General features: G+C 45.1%; 1 protein-coding gene across 1 annotated transcript in view; it reads left to right on the top strand.

Moving 5' to 3' along the window:
* LOC144602068 (EF-hand calcium-binding domain-containing protein 4A-like) overlaps window positions 1-27842 on the top strand; it is a 109030-nt gene that overhangs the window by 35083 nt on the left and 46105 nt on the right. Inside the window, exons 2-7 of the mRNA XM_078414756.1 lie at window positions 3265-3485; window positions 15511-15628; window positions 20777-20948; window positions 23104-23250; window positions 24584-24674; window positions 26252-26347. Of these exons, the coding sequence (XP_078270882.1) occupies window positions 3297-3485; window positions 15511-15628; window positions 20777-20948; window positions 23104-23250; window positions 24584-24674; window positions 26252-26347 (813 nt within the window). The 5' untranslated portion in view covers window positions 3265-3296. The remainder of the gene's footprint in view (window positions 1-3264; window positions 3486-15510; window positions 15629-20776; window positions 20949-23103; window positions 23251-24583; window positions 24675-26251; window positions 26348-27842) is intronic.

The following is a 27842-nucleotide window of genomic DNA, read 5'->3' as shown; positions in this document are numbered from 1 at the left end:
TATGTGACAAATAAACGACTATTGACTATTGACTATTATATAATTTTAACATGACAATAATTCACCTCAGTGCCTTTTAATTGCTAGGTAACCTATAAATCCTGCAGGCTTCAAAACACTAACGGCACTTGGATTATTGCAGAAAGATATCTTGGCCGATGAGTTTCTCCTCATTTTCTTCGAGACATTAAAACCTTTTTTAATACCCTGTTCAGATTTATGCTTGGGTGAAGTTTATGGGGTTGGGATTAGCAGTCTCGGTAGATACTGGGGAAGAAGGAAAAAGGTATCACAGAGGTGCCACTGAGAGTTGGAGTCAGTGTTAATAAAGTCTCCATCAGCCTGTCGTGAGTGAACAATTCAAACTGAAGAATGGTCTCGACCCTAAACATCACCCATTCCTTCTCTCCAGAGATGTTGCCTGTCCCGCTGAGTTACTCCAGCTTTTTGTGTCTATCTTCAGTTCAAACCTAACCTTCCCCTTTTAAACCTGGTGGTCTTCCCCCTGTTTTAAAACATCGACAACAACAAAAATTGCTCCCTAGTGTCTGGAAATAATTATTATGTTGCCCCAAGCGACTAAGCTCTTAGATTAGTTTAGAGATGCAGCGCGGAACAGGCCCTTCGGCCCACTGAGTCTGCACCGACCAGCGACCCCCACACATTAACAATACCCTACACACACTCGGGACAATTTTACACTTGTACCAACCATTCGGCACTACGACCCAGCACCGCCATACAATGTGATCATGGCTGATCATTCACAATCAGTATCACGTTCCTGCCCTCTCCCCATACCCCCTGATTCCGCTATCATTAAGAGCTCTATCTAATTCTCTCTTGAAAGCATCCAGAGAATTGGCCTCCACTGCCTTCTGAGGCAGAGAATTCCACAGATTTACAACTCTGAATGAATAAGTTTTTCCTTATCTCTGTTCTAAATGGCCTACCCCTTATTCTTAAACTGTGGCCCCTGGTTCTGGACTCCCCCAACATTGGGTACATGTTTCCTGCCTCTAGCATGTCCAATCCCTTAATAATCTTATATGTTTCAATAAGATCCCCTCTCATCCTTCTAAATTCCAAGCCCAGTCGCTCCAGTCTTTCAACATACGACAGTCCCGCCATTCCGGGAATTAACCTAGTGAACCTATGCTGCACGCCCTCAATAGCAAGAATATCCTTCCTCAAATTTGGAGGACAAAACTGCACAAAGTACAACTGCAGAAGGTCCTCTTTGCTCTTATACTCAACTCCTCTTATCATGAAGGCCATCACGCCATTAGCTTTCTTCACTGCCTGCTGTACCTGCATGCTTCCTTTCAGTGACTGATGAACAAGGACACCCAGATCTCTTTGTACTTCCCCTTGTCCTAACTTGATACCATTCAGATAATAATCTGCCTTCCTGTTCTTACCACCAAAGTGGATAACCTCACATTTATCCACATTAAACTGCATCTGCCATGCATCTGCCCACTCACATAACCTGTCCAAGTCACCCTGCATCCTCATAGCATCATCCTCGCAGTTCACACTGCCACCCAGCTTTGTGTACATCTATGGAGTGTGGGAGGAAACCGAAGATCTCGGAGAAAACCCATGCGATCACAGGGAGAACGTACAAATTCCGTACAGACAGCACACATAGTCGGGATGGAACCCAGGTCTCCGGCGCTGCAAGTGCTGTAAGGCAGCAACTCTACCGCTGCGCCACCGTACTGCCCTCGTACATGCTAGCAATGAACAGCACGGGTGTACTGCACCTTCATGTAAATGCTTTCTTACCAGTTTGAAATACTCTTTCTGTTTACATTTTTGGGCTAATACATCAACTGCCAGCCCCCTAATCTTTAGTCAGAGGTTGGTGAAACTGTGCAATTCTTTGCCACAGATGGCTGTGGAGGCCAAGTCATTGGATATTTTTAAAGCAGAGATAGATAGATTCTTGATTAGTACAGGTGTCGGGGGTTATGGGGAGAAAGCAGGAGAATGGGGTTAGGAGGGAGAGATAGATCAGCCATGACGTGATGGGCCAAATGGCCTAATTCTGCTCCTATCACTTATGACCTAATTTCATATTCATGTCAGTGAGAGATTTATATATATTTTTCTTTAAGATACTACTGGTTAAGAGCTTTGTTATTCAAAGATAATAATAGAAATATTTTTTCATGATAAGGGGAGCAGCAGGAATCTGAAACACTGCACTGCAAAACGCTAACAAATGCTCGGTAAATTGTGAATTTGAGAGCTTAAATTAGCAGTGTTCTTTTTGTGTTAGGCAAGGAGAATTGAGCAAGGGAGGATAATCGAGTTAAGATTCAGGAGGACACACAGTAGGTGGAGTAACTCAGCAGGTCAGGCAGCATCTCTGGAGAACATGGATGGGTGACCTTTTGGGACGAGACACTTCTTCAGACTGATTTTGACCAAGAATTAGGCGGAACTGGTTAAGGTTTTCTGGGTCCCTTATTCCTTCTTTGACAGCTCCTTACACAGAAAGGCTTCCCTTGTATAGAATGTGGAAACAAGGGCCTGCAGATGCTGATTTATACCAAAAATAGACAAATTGCTGGAGTAACTCAGCAGGTCAATAGACAATAGGTGCAGGAGTAGGCCATTCAGCCCTTCGAGCCAGCACCGTCATTCAATGCGATCATGGCTGATCACTCTCAATCAGTACCCCGTTCCTGCAGCATCTCTGGAGAAAAACGACAGGTGACATTTCGGGTCGGGACCATTCTTCAGACTGAACGTGGGGGGGGTGGGTGAAGAGCTGGAGGCAAGAAAAGCCTAGGACCAATCAAAGTCGGGTCACAAATGACCTTGGGCAGTGTGATGTCTAGTCAGCCCATTGTTGGCTAGGGAAGGTGTGATCTCGAGAGGAAACAATGAGGAGAACAGTGGAACTGGGAAAAGGGCTAGGGTGGGGGATATGGGGCAAGCGGGGAGGGGCGGGGAATGTAAGTAGAAGTTAGTTAAAATTAGAGAATTCAATGTTCATATGCTGGTTTATAATGTAGTTTGTCACCACCCTAATTCCACAGTGTTTTGGAAATAAAACTTCTGACCTTTCTTGCTCGGTGCCTCTTTTTGCTGTACCGCTGGAACAAAAGGAGACGAATTAACTGCCACATTCGGAGAACCTTCAGACCACTACTGAGTGGGCTGTTGCTAAGTGATGCTCGATACGAGAGAAGCCTCGCTGAATGATGCAAGCACGAGTACCGATTGTTTTGTTTTTTTTGTCCTTCACAGAGGCACACTCGCCAGGGAGCAGAAAGTGGACCATGTCCAGAAAGAAAGAGGCATCAAACGGCGGGTGGTTTGATGGAGAAATGGATCTCAATGCTGCCCAGTACCACGGAGCAGATCCCAGTGAACACAACAGCCTCCAAGAGACCCTGGAAAAAGCTCGTGAAATCTTCCAGCTTTGTGACAAAGAGGAGAAAGGCTTCATCACCAAGAGGGATATGCAGGTAGTGTAATAGGGCAGCACGGTGGCGCAGCGGTAGAGTTGCTGCCTTACAGCGAATGCAGCGCCGGAGACTCGGGTTCGATCCTGACTACGGGCGCCCTCTGTACGGAGTTTGTACGTTCTCCCCGCGACCTGCGTGGGTTTTCTCCGAGATCTTCTGTTTCCTCCCACACTCAAAGACTTACAGGTTTGTAGGTTAATTGACTGGGTAAATGTAAAAATTGTCCCTACAAGGTGTGTAGGATAGTGTTAATGTGCGGGGATCGCTGGGCGGCGCAGACTCGGTGGGCCGAAGGGCCTGTTTCCCCGCTGTATCTCTAAATCTAAAAAAAAATAGTAGCGTTCTTTCATTGGGAGTGCTTTCCTTTGAAGAAACCGATCTTAAGATTAGAAGCGTTTAAATGCTGTTGATTATGGTGGTGAAGTGAGTGAATGTTTCTGGCTAAAACTTGGTCATCTTGTTTCAGGTGTTCACAGAGTCAAGATGTTTATTGTTCCCCAACCCTTCAATCTTTCAAAGATTTAGAGTCATAGTGTCATACAGTGTGGAAATAGGACCTTCAGTCCAACTTGACCACACCGACCAACATGTCCCATCTATATTCGTTCCATCTGCCTGCATTTGGGCCATATCCCTCTAAACTTGTCCTATTCATGTACCTGTCTAAATGTTTATTAGATGTTAGGATAGTTTTTGCTTCAACTGTCTCCTCTGGCAGCTCGTTCCGTACACCCACCACCCTTTGTGTGGAAAAAGTTACCCCTTCATGTTCCAGGTTCCTGTGAAATGTTTCCCCCCACAGAAAGATTTTCAGGAAGTAGGGTCTAAAGGTGAACTCCACGTCCTGAAGTCTTTGAATGGAAAGGTTGGGGAACTGTAAAGAGAATATGACACTGAAAATGCTCTGTGTATTGGGTCCCCGGTATCTGCCTGACGTTAGTTGGATCACCCACTGTAGCAACTGGAGCACTGAATCAATGCTGACACTGAGTGTATGGCACAGACAGTGGGGATACACTTGCAGAGGTATCTTCCAAGGATGCATGGTTGAACATAGACTATAGAACAGTGCATCACAGGAACAGACCTTTAGCCTGCAAGATATGTTCTGAAATGGGTTGAATTTGCCACACATGGCCTCGAGACCAGTTCCATTCGCCATATTGCCAGCTGGGTGACAGAGACAGGACAGACTGTACTTGGCCTTATAAGGCCAATTGTTTTATATAATTATAACATGAGAATAATTCACCTCAGTGCCTTTTAATTGCCAGATAAGCTATAAATCCTGCAGGCCTCTAAACAATAAAGGCAGTTGGATGATTGCAGAAAGATATCTTAGCCTGGGAGTTTCTCCTCGTTTCGTTCTAGACATTAAAATCTTTTTTATACCCTGTTCAGATTTATGCATGGATGATATTTATGGGGCTGGGTGGATTAGCAGTCTCGGTAGATACTGGAGAAGAACGAGACAGGTACACAATAACCACATAGGTCCCACCGAGAGTTGATGAGAAAACATGGTGTCAAGGTAAACTAGTCTCATCAGCCTGCACATCATCCATGCCTGCCCATTCCCTGCATATCCACGTACAAGCCTCTTAAACGTTGCGTGTGTATCTGCCTCTACCACCCCTGTAGCAGCCTGTTCCAGGCATCCACCACCCTCTGTGTAAACAAATTTACCCCACACATCTCCGATGATCTTGCTCATGTGGAAATGGTTGGGATTTTGATTTTCCACACCCATCCATCTCATCTGGAACGGCACAATGGCGCAGCGGTAGGGTTGCTGCCCTACATCGCCACACACCTGGGTTCAATCCTAACTACGGGTGCTGACTGCATGGAGTTTGCACGTTCTCTCTTTGACCGCGTGGGTTTCCTCCGGTTTCCTCCCACATTCCAAAGACACGCAGATTTATGGATTCATTGGTCTCTGTAAATTGTCCTTTGTGTGTAGGATAGGACTAGTGTTTGGGTGACCGCGTGGATTTGGTAGGCCAAAGGGCCTGTTTTCATGCTGTATCTCTAAACTAAACTAAATCTCCTTTAAACTTTGCCCCTCTCACCTTAAAGCTACGCCCACAAGCGTGGGGCAATCTCATATTGGGGCATAAGATCATGAAGATAATAGATGGGGTAGATGCACAGAGTCTCTTGCCCAGTGTAGGGGAATCAAGAACCAGAGGACACAGGTTTAAAATGAATGGGAAAAGATTTAATAGGAACATGAGGGGCAGCTTTTTCCCAGACAGGGTGGTAGGTATGTGGAACAAATTGCCAGAGGGGGTAGCTGAGGCAGGTACTATAACGTTTAAAAGACATCTGACAGGCCATGGATAGGAAATGTTTGGAGGGATATAGGCCTAATGTGGGCAGGTGGGACTATTGTTGATGGGACAACTTGGTCAGCACGGGCTAGTTGGGCCGAAAGGCCTGTTTCATTGCTGTTTGACTCGAAGTCTTTGACATTTACATCCGGGGAAAAGGTTCCAACTGTCCACCCTATTTATGCCTTCCATGGATGAAAGGAATTTATGGATGAGAATGTGGTCGATGTTGAGTAAAGACTCGGTGGGCCTGTTTCCATGCTGTATCTTTCCATCAATCGAGATCTTTCCACCATCGTATGTCAGGCCTTTTTCAGTAGGTTGATCTCATTCCCAAGTTGTCTCATCTATGGATACTGAAGCCAATGATAAGCTCCAAAACTATCTGTCCATCCACCAGCAAAATGGCAGGGATGCCTCTGAAGAAGGGTCCCGACCCCAAACGTCACCTATCCATGTTCTCCACAGATGCTGCCTGACCCACTGAGTTACTCCAGCACTTTGTGTAACCAGCATCTGCAGTTCCTTGTTTCTCCATATTACTGCTCCACTGCAAAATCTCCTCAAGGTACGCCTACTTTGAAGAGGTTTTCTTCCACTCTCTGATGTGAGTTCTTTGAGACCCTCTCTCACTGGCCCAACCTCTGTAGAGTCTGAAGAAGGGTCCAACCCTGAAATGTAACCTATCCATGTTCTTCAGAGATGCTGCCTGACCTGCTGAATTACTCCAGCACTTTGTGTCTTTTTTTTTGCCTGGCTCCTATATCTGGGGGGATGCATTATCCATTGAAGGTCAGTGCGTTCTGATTTTCAGGTGGATAGATCTTCCCATTGCCTCGACATTGTAGCATTAAGGGCCTGTCCCACTTAGGCGATTTTAAGGCGACTGCCGGCCACTGGGCTGTCGTCGAACGTTTGCCGGGGTGTCGCGGGCATGATCGTGAGGAGTCTTCAATGAATCGTAGCGGATCTCGGCGCGTCGCGGAAAAAGATCCCAGATAGAAATCTCTCGGCGACATCTGGCTTGTCGCCAGGTATCGTAGCTTATTGCGGGCGTTGTCGCATGCTGTCCCCAGGTTTGCTAGGTTGTCGCAGATGCATTTAGAAGCACATAATGTTAAATTAAGAAAAGGCATTTGAAGAGACCAGAAGATAGTTTTGTTTAACCAATTTATTTACCGTCAGGACATTTGACAGGTAGATTGGAGGCAACAGTTTGACGGTCAGGTAAGCGTGGAAATTTCACGATGTTTCCGAAGACGATGTAATCTCTTAGCCAGGTGCTAGTTTCACAAAAAAGGTAACTTGTATCGACCTGACTCGGCATTGTCGTAGGGTAAAAGAAAATTTTGGCGATCTGCTACGACTTTGATAGTCGCCGGTAATCGCCTAAAAAATCGCCTAAGTGGGACAGGCCCTTTAGGGTTAACTGCGACATTGTGTTTAGTTGGATTATTTTGTGTCTGTTTTGTGTAGTTGACGATGGATTTTAATCATATTGAAGGTTGAAATAAGTTGCATTTGAAGTACTTTGTTATTGATGTTAAAGGACTGAAGGCCCATCTATTTCATGTGATTTAATTGTCTACTTATTATTTAGCCGTTTGAAATGCCTTTTATGAGCCTAATTCAGAAATAATGCATTTTACATTCATAAAGATTAGCTGCAATGTGTAATGCACTCCACCAATTATCTGGCTGAGAAAAGATTGTCCTGTTCTGAATTTAGTGAATAGAGGTCACTGAAGAGAAAGTACAGCTTTGATGAGACGTGTGTGTTTGGAGTTGGCTTGGCATTTACATGTAAATTATCTCACCCAGTCCCTCGAAAAATAATATTTAACAATGCTTTGATCTTATTCCCATTTAATTATCTGCCTATATTTATCTCTCTTTGTTCATACTCTTCATTGAAAGTCATTTTAAATGTGATGAACATTTTTTCAACATGTTGCGCTAAATACCCACTTTATTGTTTTATTGATGTTTCTTCATGCAAGTTATTGCACAGTTCGAACATGTTCAGTGCACAGTGACTTAATTTAGCTCAGCTCATTGTCATGTGTACTGAAGGACAGTGAGAAGCTTTTTTTTCCTTAGAATTACGAAGTGTAAAGTAGGCTGCAGATCAACCTAGGTAATCAAAATGGTTTACACGAGGCTCGTGAGACACTTGCTGGTTTAGCTTTGTTGCTGATGGCTGCAGCTTTTGAATGTGACTTGGCTTTCTGAGTGGTTATAAGAATCAAGTGAAGCAATATATTTAGAGATGTGAAGATAATAATAATAATAATAATACATTTTATTTATATAGCGCTTTTCATATACTCAAAGACGCTTTACAGAGATTTTGAGAACATAGGGAAATTAATAAATAGATAAATAAGTAAATAAATAAATGAACAGAGAAAGGAGACAGTAGGTGAGGTGACCTTCAGTGGTTGAAGGCAGTACTGAACAGGTGAGACTTCAGCGATGTTTTGAATGTGGTGAGTGTGGGGGAGTCTCTAACGGTTTGGGGTAGTGAGTTCCATAGGGTGGGAGCAGCGATGGAGAAAGCCCTGTCCCCCCAGGATCTGAGTTTAGTCCGGATGTGGGGGGATAGGAGATTGGCAGCGGCAGAGCGGAGGGTGCAGGTGGGAGTGTGCCTGTGGAGGAGGTCGGTCAGGTAGGATGGGGCCAGGTTATAGAGGGCTTTGTAGGTTATGAGGAGGATTTTGTACTGGATTCTCTGGGGGATGGGGAGCCAGTGGAGTTTATAAAGGACGGGGGTGATATGGTCACGGATCGAGGTGTGTGTGAGTAGACGGGCAGCGGAGTTTTGAATGTATTGAAGTTTATTGATGATTAAGATCAGACTGAAGAAGGGTCCCAACTGAAACGTCACCTATCCATGTTCTCTAGAGATGCTGCCTGATCTGCTGAGTTACTCCAGCACTTTGTGTCTATCTTTGGTATAAACCAGCATCTGCTGTTCTTTTTTGCTACATTAAAGCAAGTTTTGGATTCTAGCATTCAATAAGTATTTTGCACCCATTTTGATCATGTACTACACCCATTTAACAAGTCGTCAATAGACTGGAATCTAGTAGCCTCGTTGGATTTTCAGAAAGCATTTGACAAGGTGCCACTTGAAAGGCTGTTGCATAAGCTGAGTTGCACATGGTATTACGGGAAGCATGTTAGCATGGATTGAAGATTGCTGATTGCTCGGTGGGCTGAGTCTGAATAAACGGTCTTTCTCGCGGTGGAAGGCTGAAAGGTGGAAGGATCAGAAGGTGGAAGGATCAGTCCTAGGCCTGCAATTATTTTACTTTTTGTATTAATAACAATAGACAATAGACAATAGGTGCAGGAGTAGGCCATTCGACCCTTCGAACCAGCACCGCCATTCAATGTGATCATGTCTGATTATTCTCAATAACCTGGAAGAGGGGCCAGAAAGTAAGGTATCCAAATTCCCAGATGGCATGAACATCGGAGAGAATATGCTGTGAGGAGAATGTTGTGCTTCTGGATCTGGATAGGTTGAGTAAAAAGGTAAAAACTTGGCAAATGGAGTATAATGCAGAGAAGTATGAGATTATGTACTTTGGTTGGAGCAATCTAGAGACGGATTGGGATCTAAATGGAGATGAGTGAAGTACAGAAACCTCTAGGCATTGCAAAACTTGCTCTGCACATCGCCTTTGCCCCTCTCACCTTAAAGCTATGCCCTCTAGTATTTGCTTTATCCATCCTGGGAAAAAGATTCTGACCATCTACCTTATCTATGCCTCTCATAATTTTACATATCTCAAGAATAAATTCCTTTCAAGAGCATTTGGGTGTGTAGTTCAAAGTGAAGTCCAAGTTCGTATCATGACTTTAATAATAAAGATAGGTTAGATTGGCAATAACACAGGGAAATGCAGCTTTGACAGAAGCTTCAAGAGAAAATTAAAAGGAATAGTTTGATCTTCTTGAGGAGGATTTAGTAGATAACATAGGAGAGAAAGATTAACAGTGGATCTCTTTTCAAGAATTTGCAAGTAAATGTCTGAAATTAAATTTCAGCATGTTAATTATGATACTAACTGGGGTTCCAAGTCTTGGATATCTGGAAAATGATTAATTTCCAATTTTGTGATGTATTGTGCACCTGACAACCCTTGTTCAAAATGCAATTAGACATTTCATGAACAAATGAAACTAGTATTGAAAAGTAGAGAATGAACAGTTTAAGGCTGGGATTTCCCAGATCATCTGAAACCATGTGTTGCATTACAATACAATACAATACAATACAATATATCTTTATTGTCATTGTACAAGGGTACAACGAGATTGGGAATGCGCCTCCCATATGATGCAATAAATCGATTAGCTAATCAGTATTCATTTAAACAGCCCAATGAAACAAATTAGAAACAGATTTAAAACAGTATAAAGTTCAAGTAGGTCTGTGCCGGTTCACTGTGCGATGTGACCATCCGGCTCAGCAGGACCGGTTCATAGCAGCTATGGCCCTGGGGATGAAGCTGTTCCTGAGTCTGGAGGTGTGGGCGTAGAAGGCCTTGTATCGTCTGCCCAATGGTAGAAGTTCGAACAGACTGTTGCAGGGGTGTGAGGAGTCTTTGTGGATGCTGGTGGCTTTTCTGAGGCATCGTGTGTTGTAGATGTCCTCCAAGGCTGGTAGCTGTGTTCCGATGGCCCTCTGAGCTCTATGGACTACCCGCTGAAGAGCTTTCCTCTCTGCCTCCGTGCAGCTGAGGTACCACACAGGGATGCCATGTGTTAGGATGCTCTCTATGGTGCAGCGGTAGAAGGTCGTCAGCAGCTGTTGGGGTAGACCAGACTTTTTCAGTGTTCTCACGTAGAACAGTCATTGCTGTGCCTTCTTGACCAGCGCAGCAGTGTTAGTGGACCATGTTAGGTCCTCCGAAATGTGAGTGCCCAGAAACTTGAAGCTGGACACTCTCTCCACACTGACCCCATTGATAAGGATCGGGGCGTATTCCCCGTTGTGTGACCTACGGAAGTTGATGATCAGCTCCTTGGTCCTGGTGGTATTTAGGGACAGGTTGTTATCAGAGCACCAGTCCGCCAGGTTCTGCACCCCTGCTCTGCAGTTTGTTTCATCACCATTGGTGATCAGCCGATCACCGTTGTGTCGTCTGCAAACTTGACAATGGTGTTGGTGTCGAATGCAGGAACACAGTCGTGTGTGAATAGGGAGTAGAGCATGGGGCTCAGAACACAGCCCTGTGGTGTGCCGGTACTCAGGGTGATAGTGGAGGACAGGTGTGGGCCCCATTCTCACTGCCTGCGGTCGCTCCAGCAGGAAGTCCAGGATCCAGTCGCATAACGATGAGCTGAGACCTAGCTGGTGGAGTTTGGTGGTGCAGTGGTAGAGGTGCTGCCTTACAGCACCAGAGACCCGGGTTCAATCCTGACTATGGATGCTGTCTTTACGGAGTTTGTACATTCTCCCTGTGACCATGTGTGTTTTCCCCCGGGTGCACCGGTTTCCTCCCAGTTTCCAAAGACGTGCAGATTTGTAGGTTAATTGGCTTTGGTAGGTCATTCGGCCCTTCGAGCCAGCACCACCATTCAATGTGATCATATCTGATCATTCTCAATCAGTACCCCGTTCCTGCCTTCTCCCCATACCCCCTGACTCCGCTATCCTTAAGAGCTCTATCTAGTTCTTTCTTGAATGCATTCAGAGAATTGGCCTCCACTGCCTTCTGAGGCAGAGAATTCCACAGATTTACAACTCTCTGAGTGAAAAGGTTTTTCCTCATCTCCGTTCTAAATTTAGATTTAGATTTAGATATACAATGTGGAAACAGGCCCTTCGGCCCACCGAGTCCGCGCCGCCCAGCGATCCCCGCTCATTAACACTATCCTACACACACTAGTGATAATTTTTACATTTACCCAGTCAATTAACCTACATACCTGTACGTCTTTGGAGTGTGGGAGGAAACCGAAGATCTCGGAGAAAACCCACTAAATGGCCTACCCCTTATTCTTAAACTGTGGCCCCTGGTTCTGGACTCCCCCAACATTGGGAACATGTTTCCTGCCTCTAACGTGTCCAACCCCTTAATAATCTTATATGTTTCGATAAGATCCCCTCTCATCCTTCTAAATTCCAGTGTATACAAGCCTAGTCGCTCCAGTCTTTCAACATATGACAGTCCCGCCATTCCGGGAATTAACCTAGTAAACCAACGCTGCACGCCCTCAACAGCAAGAATATCCTTCCTCAAATTTGGAGACCAAAACTGCACACAGTACTCCAGGTACAGTCTCACTAGGGCCCTGTACAACTGCAGAAGGACCTCTTTGCTCCTATACTCAACTCCTCTTGCTATGAAGGCCAACATTCCATTGGCTTTCTTCACTGCCTGCTGTACCTGCATGCTTCCTTTCAGTGACTGATGCACTAGGACACCCAGATCTTGTTGTACGTCCCCTTTTCCTAACTTGACACCATTCAGATAATAATCTGCCTTCCTATTCTTACCATCAAAGTGGATAACCTCACACATCCACATTAAACTGCATCTCCCATGCATCCGCCCACTCACACAACCTGTCCAAGTCACCCTGCAACCTCATAGCATCTTCCTCACAGTTCACACTACCACCCAGCTTTGCATCATCTGCAGTTGTAAGATTGTAAGTTGTCTACAGTGTGTCGGATAGTGGTCGCTGGTCGGCATTGACTAGGTGGACCGAAGGGATAGTTTCCATGCTGTATCTCTAAACTAAACTAAACTATTAGCAGGAGAGGTCAAGAATTAGACATAAGATAATTGAAAAAAAACCTGAGACGGGTAAATTTATGTTTGCATAGTAAACATAGCACAAAAAGTAAGGAAATTTGTGTTTGGTAGATTATTTCTTTGTTGTAACAATGCTTCTTGGCAATAAATCTTATACCGTTGGAAAGCCTGTTTATTTCCCTTTTAAATGGTGCCACATTTGTAAGGAGCATGCATTTGTGGGATGAGCAGCAGAGCTGAGTATATGGGATGCACCCATGAAAAATTTGCCAAATCTTCTCTGCCAATGCCAAACAGCTTATTCTGCTGTTGCTATTGACTTGTTTTGAGCTTCTGGTACCCCCAGGTGCTGACAATCAGGTGCCTGATTGGCACCTGATTGGCAACATCTGTGAGCATGGGCCCTGCTACAGTGGTCAGTAGGTGTCTGCTCCAAGAATCGGCATGCCACGTTTGACTGATCTGGATAGGGCCCGTGCGATAGGGCAACTTCAAGCTGGTGTTCCGCAAAACCAAGTTGCGGCATTATTTGGAGTGAGCCCTAGTACCATCTCCAAAGTGAAGGCCAAGTTCCATATAACGGGGGATGTCAGAGACAGGCCGTGAAGTGGGCGTCCCAAGAAGACGACACCCGAAGAAGACCGTTTCCTCACCCTGTCAGCACTTAGGAATCGTAGGCTGTCTTCTACAGATTTGCAGTCAAGGTTTGCAGGACAATATGGCCGACGGCTCTCTGCCCAGACAATTCAGAACAGACTGCACGCAGCCGATCTCCGGTCTCATAGGGCTGCCAGGAGGCCTGCCATGACTGCCCTTCACCATCAGGCCCGTTTGCGCTGGTGTCGGCAACACGTGCACTGGAACCTGAACATGTGGAGGAACGTTATGTTCAGCGATGAGTCCAGATTCTTCCTACGGCAGTTGGATCATAGGGTCAAAGTGTGGAGAAGACGCGGAGAACGCTATGCTGATTGCTGCACCGATAGAGTAACATCTTTTGGTGGAGGCAGTGTGATGGTGTGGGGCGGCATCTCCCTCACTGGAAAAACGAGGCTTGTCATCATTGGAGGCAATCTCAATGCAGAGAGATATCGAGATGAGATTCTGCAACCAGTGGCAATCCCATATCTCCACAGTCTGGGACCGAACTCTATCCTCCAAGATGATAATGCTCGCCCCCACAGAGCAGGGTTTCTCAGAGACTACCTCCAGAATTTGGGAGTGGAGAGGATGGAATGGCCTGCCAGCAGTCCTGACCTCAACCCCATTGAACACTTGTGGGATCAGCTTGGGCGTGCTGTTCGTGCCAGAATGACCAACACAACCACGTTGGCTGACTTGCGACAAATGCTGGTTGAAGAATGGGATGCCATCCCACAACAGTGTGTGACCAGGCTGGTGACCAGCATGAGGAGGAGGTGCCAGGCTGTTGTGGCTGTGTATGGTTCTCCACACGCTACTGAGGCTCCTGTTTATTAAATGAATAAATTGTTAAATTGCCAATATGTCTTGTTTCTTCAGACTTCAATCATCCAATCCACCAAACAACACCGAACAAGAGTCAATGGCAGAATAAGCTGTTTGGCATTGGCAGAGAAGATTTGGCAGATTTTTCATGGGCGCAACCCACATACTCAGCTCTGCTGCTCATCCCACAAATGCATGTTCCTTACAAATGTGGCACCATTTAAAAGGGAAATAAACAGGCTTTCCAACGGTATAAGATTTATTGCCAAGAAGCATTGTTACAACAAAGAAATAATCTACCAAACACAAATTTCCTTACTTTTTGTGCTATGTTTATATTATTAAGATGATTCCACACAGTGGGGTTTAATGTACAAATCAAGAACCAGGGGACATAGTTTTAAGGTGAGAGGGGAATGCATTCAAGAGAGAGCTAGATAATGCATTCAAGAGAGAGCTAGATAGAGCTCTTAAGGATAGCGGAGTCAGGGGGTATGGGGAGAAGGCAGGAACGGGGTACTGATTGAGAATGATCAGCCATGATCACATTGAATGGCGTTGCTGGCTTGAAGGGCCGAATGGCCTCCTCCTGCACCTATTGTCTATTGTCTATTTAATAGGAACCTGAGAGCAATATTTTCACACAAAGGGTGTATATGGAATGAGCTGCCAGAGGTGGTAGTTGAGGTAGTTGAGGCAGGTACTATCACATGTCTGAACTATACTATAACAATATTTGAAAAGACATTTGGACAAGTACATGGAAAGGAAAGGTTTAGAATGATCTAGGCCAAAACGCAGGGAGGTATGACACGTGTAGGCGGGGCATCTTGGTCGGCAGGTTGGGTTGAAGGTCCTGTTGCCATGCTGTACGGCTCTATGACCTTGACTCTAAACGCCAGTCAGGAATTTGTACCTGTTGCGTCTTTTTGTGGAAAAGATAAAGTTTGAACTCAAGGAGATGTGGAATTTATAACTCCAATATTCTCTTGCTGTAGAGTCCTTCTAAACTCATGTTGGTGCAGTTGATTTTTCACTTGTTTATTTATGGATTGCTGCACAACCTCATTAGAACGGTAGGGCGGCACGGTAGCGCAGCGGTAGAGTTGCTGCTTTACAGCGAATGCAGCGCCGGAGACTCAGGTTCGATCCTGACTACGGGTGCTGCACTGTAAGGAGTTTGTACGTTCTCCCCGTGACCTGCGTGGGTTTTCTTCGAGATCTTCGGTTTCCTCCCACACTCCAAAGACGTACAGGTATGTAGGTTAATTGGCTGGGTAAATGTAAATGTAAAAATTGTCCCTAGTGGGTGTAGGATAGTGTTAATATACGGGGATCGCTGGGCGGCACGGACTTGGTGGGCCGAAAAGGCCTGTTTCCGGCTGTATATATATGATATGATATGATAACTGTTGGACATCATTGCCATTGTTTCATGCTGTGTTTCAGAGGTTGCGGAACGAGTCTGATTTACCCCTGACTCCAGAGCAATTGGAAGACGTCTTTGATAGCTTGGACCAGGACAAGAATGGTTATTTAACACCAGTAGAATTCAGCATGGGTCTCGGTATGTACCATGACTTCCATTGAAGTGGCCTTTATCCATGTTGAAATGGTTGGGGGAGGAGGGGGGGTTGGGGCATTGGGAAAGTGGTGGTAAGATCAATATATGCAATGATATGAATCAGTCATGTTGTTATATGTACCACCCCCTGTATGTAAAATTGCCCCTTGGGTTCCTATTAAATCTTTCCCCTCTCACCTTTAACCTATGTCCTCTAGCTCTTTATTCCCCAACCCTGGGAGAAGGACTCTGTTCATTTATCCTCATGATTTTATACACCTCTATAAGATTATCACTAGGACTCCTACGCTCCAAGGAACAAAGTCCGAGCTTGAAATACACTCCAAATCTGGGATCTAATTTCCTAAACTAAATGTCAAAATCCATTCTAGTATTTAGTTATAGATAGGGTACACAGTAAGAGGTTTTTTCCCAGCGTGGAAATGTTGGTCCAGAGAGCATAGCGGTAAGGTGAGAAGGGCAAAGTTTACTGGAGATGTGCAGGGCCACTTTTCGTTACCCAAGGAGTGGTGAGTTCCTTGGAACGCACTGCCAGGGATGTTGGTGGAGGCAGAAATAATAAGAAGCTTTTGGATATGCGCATAGTTATGCGGGTAATGGAGGGGTTCAGAGGGGAAAATAGATCAGCCATGGTTGAGTGGCAGCATAGACTCGATGGGCTGAATGGCATAATTCTTCTCATACATCTTAGACATTAGACAATAGGTGCAGCAGGAGGCCATTCGGCCCTTCGAGCCAGCACTGCCATTCAATGTGATCATGGCTGATCATTCTCAATCAGTACCCCGTTCCTGCCTTCTCCCCATACCCCCTGACTCCACTATCCTTAAGAGCTCTATCTAGCTCTCCCTTGAATGCATTCAGAGAATTGGCCTCCACTGCCTTCTGAGGCAGAGAATTCCACAGATTCACAACTCTCTGACTGAAAAGGTTTTTCCTCATCTCAGTTCTAAATGGCCGACCCCTTATTCTTAAATGTGATATGGATCACGTGCAGGCAGAGGAGATTAGTTTAACCTGGCATCATGTTCAGCATGGACTCTGTGGGCCTATTCCTGTGCTGTACCGTTCGATATTCTACATTCTAAAATCACAACAATTGCAACAAAAGGTTATTGTCTGAAGAAGGGTCTCGAACCGAAACTTCACCCATTCCTTCCCTTCCGAGATGCTGCCTGACCCGCTGAGTTACTCCAGCATTTTGTGTCTACCTTTGATTTAAACCAACATCTGCAGTTTTTTTCCGAAACATATTGATTTTAGATGATCGGCTGGAAAAGATTCAGAGGAAAATCTTCTGTCGACAAAGGTGCCATCTAGTCTTGTTCCATGTACCTGCATTGACCCATATCCTTGTAAACCACCTCTAACCACGACATTTCTGCAGCAGAGCTGTGCAGGAGTCGTTATTTGAGGTAAACACCTGAGGAAGTCTTGAGGAAATATTTGCACCCCTCCCAACCCTTCCAAATTTGGCGTAAAGTTTCCGCTTCCTTATTTCATTTCCGCCATTCCGATTTCGCCTCACATTTTTCCGCAAAACAGTCGGTAATTGCAATTTGTCAATTCGGGTGCTAGGGGTTCCGAGGGAAAATCCCCCCGCCCTGGAAATCTCCCCGAAGATGTGGCACCTACGCTGGGCAAGGCAGCCAATCTCGACCTCATCGGGACTATCATGGCCGATCGGTGGGTTGAATTTGCAACCTGTGGCTGGGGCTCTGGAACTCCAGCCCAGCTGGAGCCAGCACATCTCTCCCCACAGCCGACTTCCTTGGCCTGCTGGATAAACCAGCAAAGCTCTGGAACCAAGAGTGCCAGAAAATCAGTGGTGGAACTGTAATGAGTAAATATTAAATTTAAGTGCAAGATTATATAACTATATTAATTAATTAAGACGGGGTTAAAATATAAAACACAGCACAAAAGCCAATTACCACCATTTTGGGCTGATTATCAATTAATGTGTGAATTTACTTCAACAAGTACTTTCGCATGCTTAGTCGAGTTGCATATATCCACTCTTTCTTCATAACTTAGTCATTCATTTTATGACCATTGTTCTTTTAATCAATACCAAAAGAATTGGGATGTGTAAGGAAAAAGCAAAATTGAAAAAAGATAGTCCGAGGGTCTCCAAAGAGGTAGATAGAAGCTCAGCACTTCGCTCTAGTTGTTGGTAGGATGGTTCAGTCGCCTGATAACAGCTGGGACGAAACTGTCCCTGAATCTGGAGGTGTGGTTTTTCACACTTCCATACCTTTTGCCTGATGGGAGCCGGGAGAAGACAGAATGGCCAGGGTGCGACTAGTCTTTGATTATGCTGGCGGCCTTGTCTGCTGTAAAAGCCAGAGTGGGTTTAGGATAGCGTTGCTGTAAGGGGGATCGCTGGTTGGTGTGGACTCGGTGGGCCGAAGGGCCTGTGTCTGTGCTGAATTTCTAAACTAAACTAAATTAAACTGTGAGGCATTCAGGTCATTAGGGGGGAAATAATCCTCGGGTTATTCTGCTTTGCAAAACAGCGGGTCTCCTACAATGCTCTCGTCTACTGAATGCTTGATGATACCTCTACTGCAGCCAATTAGTAGAAAAGACCAGACTACTATCAAGAGGTGACTCACACTGATTAAACATGACAAGTATAATCATTTAAAATTACTGGTGGAATTATCACTGCCTAGCTTGCAGAAGATATAGCAGCAAGAGTTGGCCATCCAAGACTAATCTTCCACCTCCGCCATCACTTTCCTGCACAAACCCTATATTCCTTGAATTTCTCAATATCCAAAAATCAAATGTAACTTGAATGTAACTTAGCCTCCACTGCCCCATTCAGGATTGATCTCCAAAGACTCACTACCCTCTGGGTGAAGAAATATTTTCTCATTTCAGTGGTGCAGAGGTGGAGTTGCTGCCTTACAGCGCCAGAGACCTGGGTTCGATCGTGACCACGGGTGCTGTCTGTACAGAGTTTGTACGTTCTCCCCGTAACCACGTGGGTTTTCCCTGGTGCTTTGGTTTCCTCCCACACTCCAAAGACGTACAGGTTTGCAGGTTAATTGGCTTCAGTAAAGGTTGTAAATTGCCCTTAGTGTGTCGGATAGTGCTAGTGTACGGGGATGGCTAGACAGCACGGAGTCGGTGGGCTGAAGGGCCTGTTTCCGCGCTGTATCTCTAAACTGAACTAAACGCCCTCATCTAACAATCATTGTCAGAGCTGTAATAATCTTGAAATGTTCTTGCTCTGATTCCTCTGCGATGTCCATTCACCAGCTGGCGGGCTCTTATTCTGAGAGCTTGTCCCTGATCTAATTGCTTGCTGTGTGCACAGGTTTGACTCACTTTCCCTTTGTTTATTGTTTACTGCCCAACCTCTTATTATCTCCAGCCTCCCCTCCCCCACCCATCTCAATCCTCCATCAACCCTCCTCACCTGGATCCACCTATTGCTTGTCTGAAGAAGGGTCCAGACCCAAAAGGTCACCTATCCATGTTCTCCAGAGATGTTGCCTAACCCGCTGAGTTACTCCAGCACTTTGTGTCCCTTTACTGGGTCATAGAGTCATACAGCATGGAAACAGGCCCTTTGGCCCAACTTGCCCATACCAACCAGGATGCCCCATCTACACTAATCCCACCTGCCTGCATTTGGCCCATATCCTTCTAAAACTTTCCTATTCACGTACCTGTCCAAATCCCTTTGAAATGTTGTGCTACTCCCTGCCTCAACCACCTCCTCTGTCAGCCTATTCCATACACCCACCACATTATTGCTCTATTTATTTCCTGCTTCATCCCCTCTGTCCCACTTATATTGAGTGTTTCCCCTTTACACACTCATTTTGAAGCAGAATCTTGACCCAAATCTTCACATCCCTTTGCCCCGCAGACACTGCCTGACACGCTGAGTTCCCCCAGCAGTTTGTTTTTATGGCTCCAGATTCCAGCTGCCTACTCTGTGTCTCCATTTCACTCTGACGGTTTTAGGTGTGATCTCCATCTACTTGCTCGTTGAGTGACGTGATGTGATTCACATTCCCTCATTCACTTTAAGAAGCGTCCTGACACGAAAAGTCAAAGTGTTCTCCAGAGATGTTACCTGACCCGCTGAGTTACTCCAGCACTTTGTGCCATTTTTTGTAAATCAGCACTTGCAGTTCCTTGTTTCCAGTTCTTCATTTTCACTTTGTTTCTTTTTCATTTCTATGATTGGCTCCACAGAAGCACCCAGACTTTATCTGAGACCACACACTCATTTCACTCCTGCCATCAGGAAGAAGGTGCAGGAGCCTGAAAACTCAAACGACCAGGTTAAGGAACAGCTTTGGGAGGAAAGAACCGCAGGAGCTGGTTTAAATCGAAGGTCGACACAAAATGCTGGAGTAACAGGCAGCATCTCTGGAGAGAAGGAATGGGTGACATTTCGGGTCGAGAGTCTGAAGAAGGGTCTTGACCCGAAACGTCACCCATTCCTTCTCTCCAGAGATGCTGCCTGTCCCGCTGAGTTACTCCAACGTTTTGTTGGAGTAACAATCTGTAGCTTGTTCCCGACAGCCATCAGGCTATTAAACACTGCAACCTCCAAATAAGCTTTGAACTACATAGACTTGATAGCATTGACATGCGTGCGCGCGCACACACACACACACACACACACACACACACACACACACACACACACACACACACACACACACACGTGTGTATACCTATATATATTATTTTGTATATGTATGTGTGTATATATATATATATATATATATATATATATATATGCATGTATTTATACACACACACATATACACATACGCACATATATATGTGTGTGTGTGTGTGTGTGTGTGTATAAATACATAGATGTATGTGTGTGATTGTAGAGTTGTTGGTAGGAAATTGTTCCTGAACCTGGCTGTTGCAGTTTTCACACTCCATACCTTCTTCCCGATGGCAGGAGTGAAAAGAGAGTGTGGCCAGGGTGCTGTGGGTCCTTGATGATGTTGGCTGCCTTTTTGAGACAGCGCCTCTGATGGTTCCCTTCGATGGTGATGGTTTTACTGCTTATTTGAACTTAGGAGTTGCATTGTCAAACCGAGGATTTTGTTTTGAGCTATTCTATGTCCCTCGAACATTCAGGTCAATTCATTGGTATCAAGGTAGTGCCAAGCGCGGAAAACCTAGAAAACTCGAAGCATGATGAAACGTTTGAATCGGGCTGGTCGGAAGACCTGGATATCGTCACGGATGAGGAAGAGAAGCGATTTTGTTTCATGATGCAACAGCTGGGAGCTTCGCAGATCTTTGAGGAGTAAGTACTTTACAAATTTGCTTTTCATGCTCATTTTACCTCTTGTATCTAAGAAAAAAATAATATTAGTACCTGATTCGTCATAGTTCAGCTGGTACAGAAATTCGAAGAAAGTACAGTTCAGATAAGTGAAGGAGATTTTGAGAGCTGATTTTCAAGAATTTATTATTGTGATAAACCAAGGGCCTTTTGACCTTTCATCGTGCTCAAGACAAATTAATTGTGTTTAACTCAAAGTAATATTTATTCAAGGCCCCTGGAAAACCTGGTCCAGATTCCCAGTATGATCATGTAATCAGGTTATATAATGTATATCTGACAACTGGTTTTATGATTGAATAGGAGTATGTGTCTGGCCTTAAAATTGATCCAATGTTCATCATAGAACATAGAGCAGCACAGCACAGCAGTGGGACCTGGGCCCTCAATGTTTGCACCATACATGATGCTGAGTTAAACCGATCTCATCTGCCTGTACATGATCCAAATGCCTCTGTTTCCTACACCTCCATATTCCTATCTAAAAGCCTCTTAAGCACCACTATCGTATCTGCTCCATCACCCCCCCCCCCCCCAGTAATGATTTCCAGGCCCCCACCACTTTAATGTAAATAAACCTGCCTCGTGCATCTCCATTAAACTTCCCCCCTAGAACCTTATAACTATGTCCTCTAGTGTTGGATGTTTCCACCCTGGGGATAAAGGTTCTGACTGTGTAGAGGCAGCACAGTGGTGCAGCAGTAGAGTTGCTTACAGCGCCACAGACCCAGGATCGATCTTGTGACCGCATTGGTTTTCACCAGGTGCTGCAGTTTCCTCCCACACTCCAAAGACAGACAGGTTTGTAGCTCAATTTGTTTCAGTAAAAATCGTAAATTTTCCCTGGTGTGTAGTGTACGGGCTGATCGCTGGTCGGCGCGGACTCGGCGGGCTGAAGGGCCTGTTTCCGTGCTGTATCTCTAAAGTCTAAAGTCTACCCTATATTTGTCTCTCTTAATTTTTGCTTATATAAAGTCTCCCCTCAATCTCTGACACTCCAGAGAAAATAATCCAAGGTTACCCAACCTCTCCTTGAAGCTGAATCGGACAGCAATCTGGTTTAAAAAAAAGTTATTCTTGTTACTTGAATCTTTGAACCAAAATGAACCATCATCACGAGAGCCCTCAGGTAGAACTTGGTTCCTTAGGCACCAACTTGAGAAATCTGCCTTCAAAAAAGTGAAAAGTTCATATGTAAAGGATAAGGTATGTTATCGTTAATTGGCCTGGTCATGACTACACTCCCTTAAACATAAGTGATCAATGCATTTCCCAGTGACGCGCTCCACAGTGTTTGTTGGAATATTCCATGGTGATTTCCCAAATGTATAAGTTTGTAGGGGGGTTGAGGGAAAGTAAGGTGGGAGAGAGGAGAGGCAGGACAAAGTGTGGCAGGTTTTGACAGGCAGGTGGTTGGAACAAAGGCCAGAGATTAAAAAACAAAAGGTGTGAGACATTAAGATTGAAGAGTTGTGAATTGTGAAGCCTGAAGGAGAGGAGGGGGAGGGGAGAAATAGGGGGCAAGTCTAGGCGAGGTACACTTTATCCTCCCTCACCTCTCTCCCAGCTTTCTTCTCTCCCCACACCCTCCACACATTCAGTCTGAAGAAACATCACCAATCCATCTTCTCCAGAGATGCTGCCCGACCCGCTGAGTTACTCCAGCACTTTGCGTCCTTTCATGTAAAACAGCATCTCCAAAACTTGTGGCACGGTGCAGCAGTAGAGTTGCTGCCTTATAGCGCCAGAGAACCAGGTTCGATCCTGACTATTGGTGCTGTCTGTGTAGAGTTTGCACGTTTTCCCTGCAAAGCCATGGGTTTTCTCTGGGCGCTCTGGTTTCCTCCCACATTCCAAAGATGCGCGAGTTTGAAAGTTAATTGGCTTCTGTAAATTGTCCCTGTTGTGTACGATAGAACTAGTGTGCGGGGTGATTATTGGTTGGCATGGACTCGGAGGGCCGAAGGGCCTGTTTCCACACTGTATCTCCAAACTAAACTAAAACTGAAACTGACAACACTGTTATTCATTGTATCGATTACTTTAAATTTTTTTCATTGATGAACATGAACGTTGGTAATTTTGCTTTAAATTTACCTTTACTTAACCCTTTCAGCCAAAGTGAGGTGAGGGAGTTGTGGGCCAGGCTCCAGAGAGGGAAGCCGGAGCTGCTGGTGAACTTTGAACACTTTTTAGACAAAGTTTCATCACACATCCAGGAGATGCATCAGGAGAAGGAAACCATGGAGCAAGCACTGAAACGGTAATTGCTTACACACTCTGGCAAGCAAAAACGGAAGAAATGTATTCCCTTTATTCTATATTCCCCCTCTCTCTTGACTAAGTCCCTGAGCACCACCTAGCAACCTTTGCTGGAAGTGATTATTTATGATTGCCTGGAAAAGGAAGGAATGAGTTAGGGCATAATGCCTTCCAGTCCCATCATATACTCATTATATTTGATTTGGTTTACTATTGTCACGAGTGCAGAGATAGAGTGAAAAATCTTTTTGCATGCTGTCCAGTCGAATCATACCATACATGCATACAATCAAGCCAAACAGGTAATGCAGGAAGAAAAAAATACCAGAGTGCAGAAATAATGTGACAGTGTTGTCATAGCAGTACAATAGACAATAGGTGCAGGAGTAGGCCATTCGGCCCTTCGAGCCAGCACCACCATTCAATGTGATCATGGCTGATCATTCTCAATCAGTACCCCGTTCCTGCCTTCTCCCCATACCCCCTGACTATCCTTAAGCGCTCCATCTAGCTCTCTCTTGAATGCATTCAGAGAATTGGCCCCCACTGCCTTCTGAGGCACAGAATTCCACAGATTCACAACTCTCTGACTGAAAATGTTTTTCCTCATCTCCGTCCTAAATGGCCTACCCCTTATTCTTAAACTGTGCCCCCTGGTTCTGGACTCCCCCAACATTGGGAACATGTTTCCTGCCTCTAACGTGTCCAACCCCTTAATAATCTTATATGTTTCGATAAGATCCCCTCTCATCCTTTTAAATTCCAGTGTACACAAGCCTAGTACAAGCCTCCCACAAAAGAGAGAGCAGCCGGCAACGGTGGACGCAAGCCAAAGGGCCCATAAGAAAGAGTGACCCCGGGTCTTACTTTCCGCACCCTCTAAGGCACAAAGGCTGAGGGTGGCTGGGCGAGGAGAGGGACGATGGTTCACTGGATGATCTGGATGGAGGAGACGGCTGAAGGCCCTGCAGCAGCCCAGGGCTTGCCTGGATCGGGAACCACTCCAGGTGGCCGACGGAGACTGGACTTTGTGTCTGTCTTCAGTATAAACCGGCATCTGCAGTTCTTTCCTACACATTTGTGGAATGTGGGAGGAAACCAGAGCATCCAGAAGGAGCACACATGGTCACAGGAAGAAACTCCACACAGACAGCACGAGAATGAGAGAGAGAGAATGAGAGAGAGAGAATGAGAGAGAGAGAATGAGAGAGAGAGAGAATGAGAGAGAGAGAATGAGAATGAATTCTAAGATGAATGATAATGTCCAGTCCCCTTTTGATGCCATGGGCAAAGTTTCTGGATTGTTATGTGACGCACCTAGTTTTTCACTACAGGAAGGAGTGTGAGCATGATAGAGAGGTACGCTGCCTTTATGATGAAATGGAGCAACAGATTAAGAAGGAGAAAGAAAAGTTATTGAATCAGGTAACTCCTTGATTTTATTTTTGGGGCACTTGGGCTTGATCCAAAAGTTTTCCATTTTGTTTTTTATTAATATTTCTCAAATGTAAGTTGAAGTCCTGTTATCTCCACTGTTGCAGCTAAATGCAGCTCTCTGTGTTTGATGTATCAGGACTCCCAAATACCTTTGTGCATTATTTATTCTTTTTCCTTATGAACCTGTTACGGGGGCACACAGCTAGCAGGGAGGCAGCGCACTTTGTCTCCTCTCTCCTCTCACTTTAAGGGGCAGCACAGTGGCGCAGCGGTAGAGTTGAAGCCTCACAGCACCAGAGACCCGGGTTCAATCCTGACTATGAGTGCTGTCTACAGAGATTGTACATTCTCCTTGTGACCGCATGGGTTTTCTTTCCCCAGGTCCTCCGGTTTTCTCCCACATTCCAAAGACCTATAGGTTTGTAGGTTAATTGGCTTTGGTAAAAAATTGAAAATTACTCCTAGTCTATTGGGTCGTGCTAGTGCATGGCATAATTGCTGGTCGGAGTGGACTCGGTGTGCCAAAGGGCCTGTTTCCGCACTGTATCTCTAAAGTCTAAAGTATGGGTGACTAAAAGCAAGATTGCAACTGTGTCATTTTGCATAATTTTAGTTTCTTCCCACACTCCAAAGACGTACAGGTTTGCAGGTTAATTTGGCTTCAGTAAAAATCTTAAATTGTACCCAGTGTGTTGGATGGTGCAAGTGTGGCAAGATCACTGGTTGGTGTGGCCTCATTGTACCAAAGAGCCTGTTTCCACATGGTCTGGTCTGGTCTAATCTACCTGGGTTTTATAGGGAGTAGGCCGAGTCGGTCCAACTGGCCAACCAATATCAGCTACTTGGACCCAACTGTTACTAATTATGCTGGGGATGGGCATATCTCCTTTAAACTTTGCTCCTCTCACCTTAAAGCTGTGCCCTCTAATATTTTAGTTTTCAATTCTGGGAAAAAGGTTCTGATTGTTGCCCCTTGCATCATTTTATATACGTCTATCGGGTTTCCCTTTAGCCTCCGACACTCCAGAGAAAACAATCCAGGTTTGTCCATTCTCTCCCTGTAGCTAATACCCTGTAATCCAGCAAGCATACTGGTGAAGGTGCTTCAGCACCCTTTCTAGAGCCTCCACTTCCTTCCTGTAATGGAACTGTACGCAATACTCCAAATGCAGCCTAACCAAAGTCCTATAAAGTTGCATCATGACTTGCTGAATCTTTACTCTATGCCCCGACAAATACCATATGCCTTCTTTACCATTCTATCTACTTTTATTGTCACTTTCAGGGAGGTATGGACTTGGAGCCCAAGATCCCTCTGTACATCAATATTGTAAAGTGACTTGCCATTAACTGTATACCGGACTTCCAAAAACGCAACACCTCACACTTGCTCAGATTGAACTCCATTTGCCATTTCTCCGCCCATTTCTGTAGCTGCCGTTGTATACTTTGACTGTCTTCCTCAACCGTCTGCAGCTCCAGTGACCTTGGTGGCACCTGCAAATGTACGGCAGAAAGAGTGAAACGTAATGAAAAGTCAATGCTCTTGCCTTTTATTTCAACAGGACGTGTGGAGGCACAGTGAACGGAACCATCAGCTGGAAAGGGAACTGAAGAGCAAGGAGCAGGACTTAGAAAGCATCATTCTCCAACAAAAGAAGGTACGAGGTGACTCCAAGATGGTTTGCTTTTCAATGAATGAGTTTAACCCAGTTTTCATTTCCTCAGAATTAATTTGGTGTGGGGGGAGGGAGAGAATTACATTTAAGGTTGTATTTTATCAGTGATTATTTGGTCTATTCTTGCATTTAATGAAAATGACATTATGAAATGTTTTGCAATGCGTTATTCATATGTACCTGTGTTCATAAGTCAGGTGTTCATAACCTAGTCTTTAGACTGGAAGAAAAAACATTATCACAGGTTAGGGGGTTTAATATTGAGTCCAGACAGAAGATGAGATGTTGTTCCTTCAGCTTGTGCTGGGGCTTGGTGTCAATGTAAAATTGTCCCCAGTATGTGTAGGTTTGTGTTAATGTGTGGGGATGGCTGGTCGGTGCGGACATGGTTGGGCAAAGGGTATGTTTCCGCACTGCATCTCTAAACTAAACTAAATTAAACCCAGGCGTATGAATGCTGATTTCTCTAATGTCATGTAATTCCTGCATTCCCTCTCTTCCCCCCCCCCCCAGTTGTCCTACCAGTTCCACTGTTCGCATCCTTGCATCCCTCATGTTATCACATCTTCCCCAGCCAACAATGGGCCATTATGGGCTCCACCCTTCCTGAGGTCATCTGTTGCCGGCCCTGATTTGTTCTGAATTTTTCTCGCCTCCAGTTTGTTTCCACACCCCCTACATCTCCTTTTAGTCTGAAGAAAGGTTCCAACCTGAAACGTCACCTATTCTTTTTCTTCAGCACTTTGTCTCTATCTTCTGAATACAGTTGACTCAGCGGGAAAAAGTGGATCACCGCTTCACCTGGAAGGAGAGTTTGGGGTCTGTGGATGGTGGGAAGGGAAGAGGTGAAAGGACAGATGTTGAGCCTCCTGCCATAATGATTCCCATCACCGCTCCCCATTCCCATTCAGCAGGGTAGTGGTATATGCGGATGGAAGTGTGGACAAGGGGGCTGCAAAGATGGTGGTCCCTACAAAACGCAGAGGGGGCGAGGAATGTGTTTAGTGGTGGAATCACATTGGAGGTGCAGAAATTGTGAAGGATGATGTGTTGAATGTAAAGAAATGAAGAGAAGCTTTTGCAAAATAGTTATTTAACTGAAGCAAGATCATCTATTGCACATGTAATAGGGGCGGCACGGTGGCACAGCGGTTAGAGTTGCTGCCTTACAGCACCAGAGACCCAGGTTCAATCATGACCACGGGTGCTTGGTTTTCTCCGGGTGCTCTGGTTTCCTCCCACATTCCAAAGGCATGCAGTTTCGCAGGTAAATGGGCATCTGTAAATTGTCCCTAGCGTGTAGGATAGAACTAGCGTACGTGTGATCGATGGTCGGCGTAGGCTCGGTGGGCCAAAGGGCCTGTTTCCACGCTGTATCTCTAAACTAAACTAAATTAAATAAACATGATGTTTTCATAATTTTGTATATTTTCACTCGGGTGTAATTTGGAGTTAAGTAGCAATTATATTTGCTGAG

This window comes from Rhinoraja longicauda, chromosome 18, assembly GCF_053455715.1.
Source record: "Rhinoraja longicauda isolate Sanriku21f chromosome 18, sRhiLon1.1, whole genome shotgun sequence".
NCBI classification, from domain to species: domain Eukaryota; kingdom Metazoa; phylum Chordata; class Chondrichthyes; order Rajiformes; family Arhynchobatidae; genus Rhinoraja; species Rhinoraja longicauda.
Note: the sequence above shows the minus strand (reverse complement) of the source record. Positions and strands in the feature narration are given on the sequence as shown.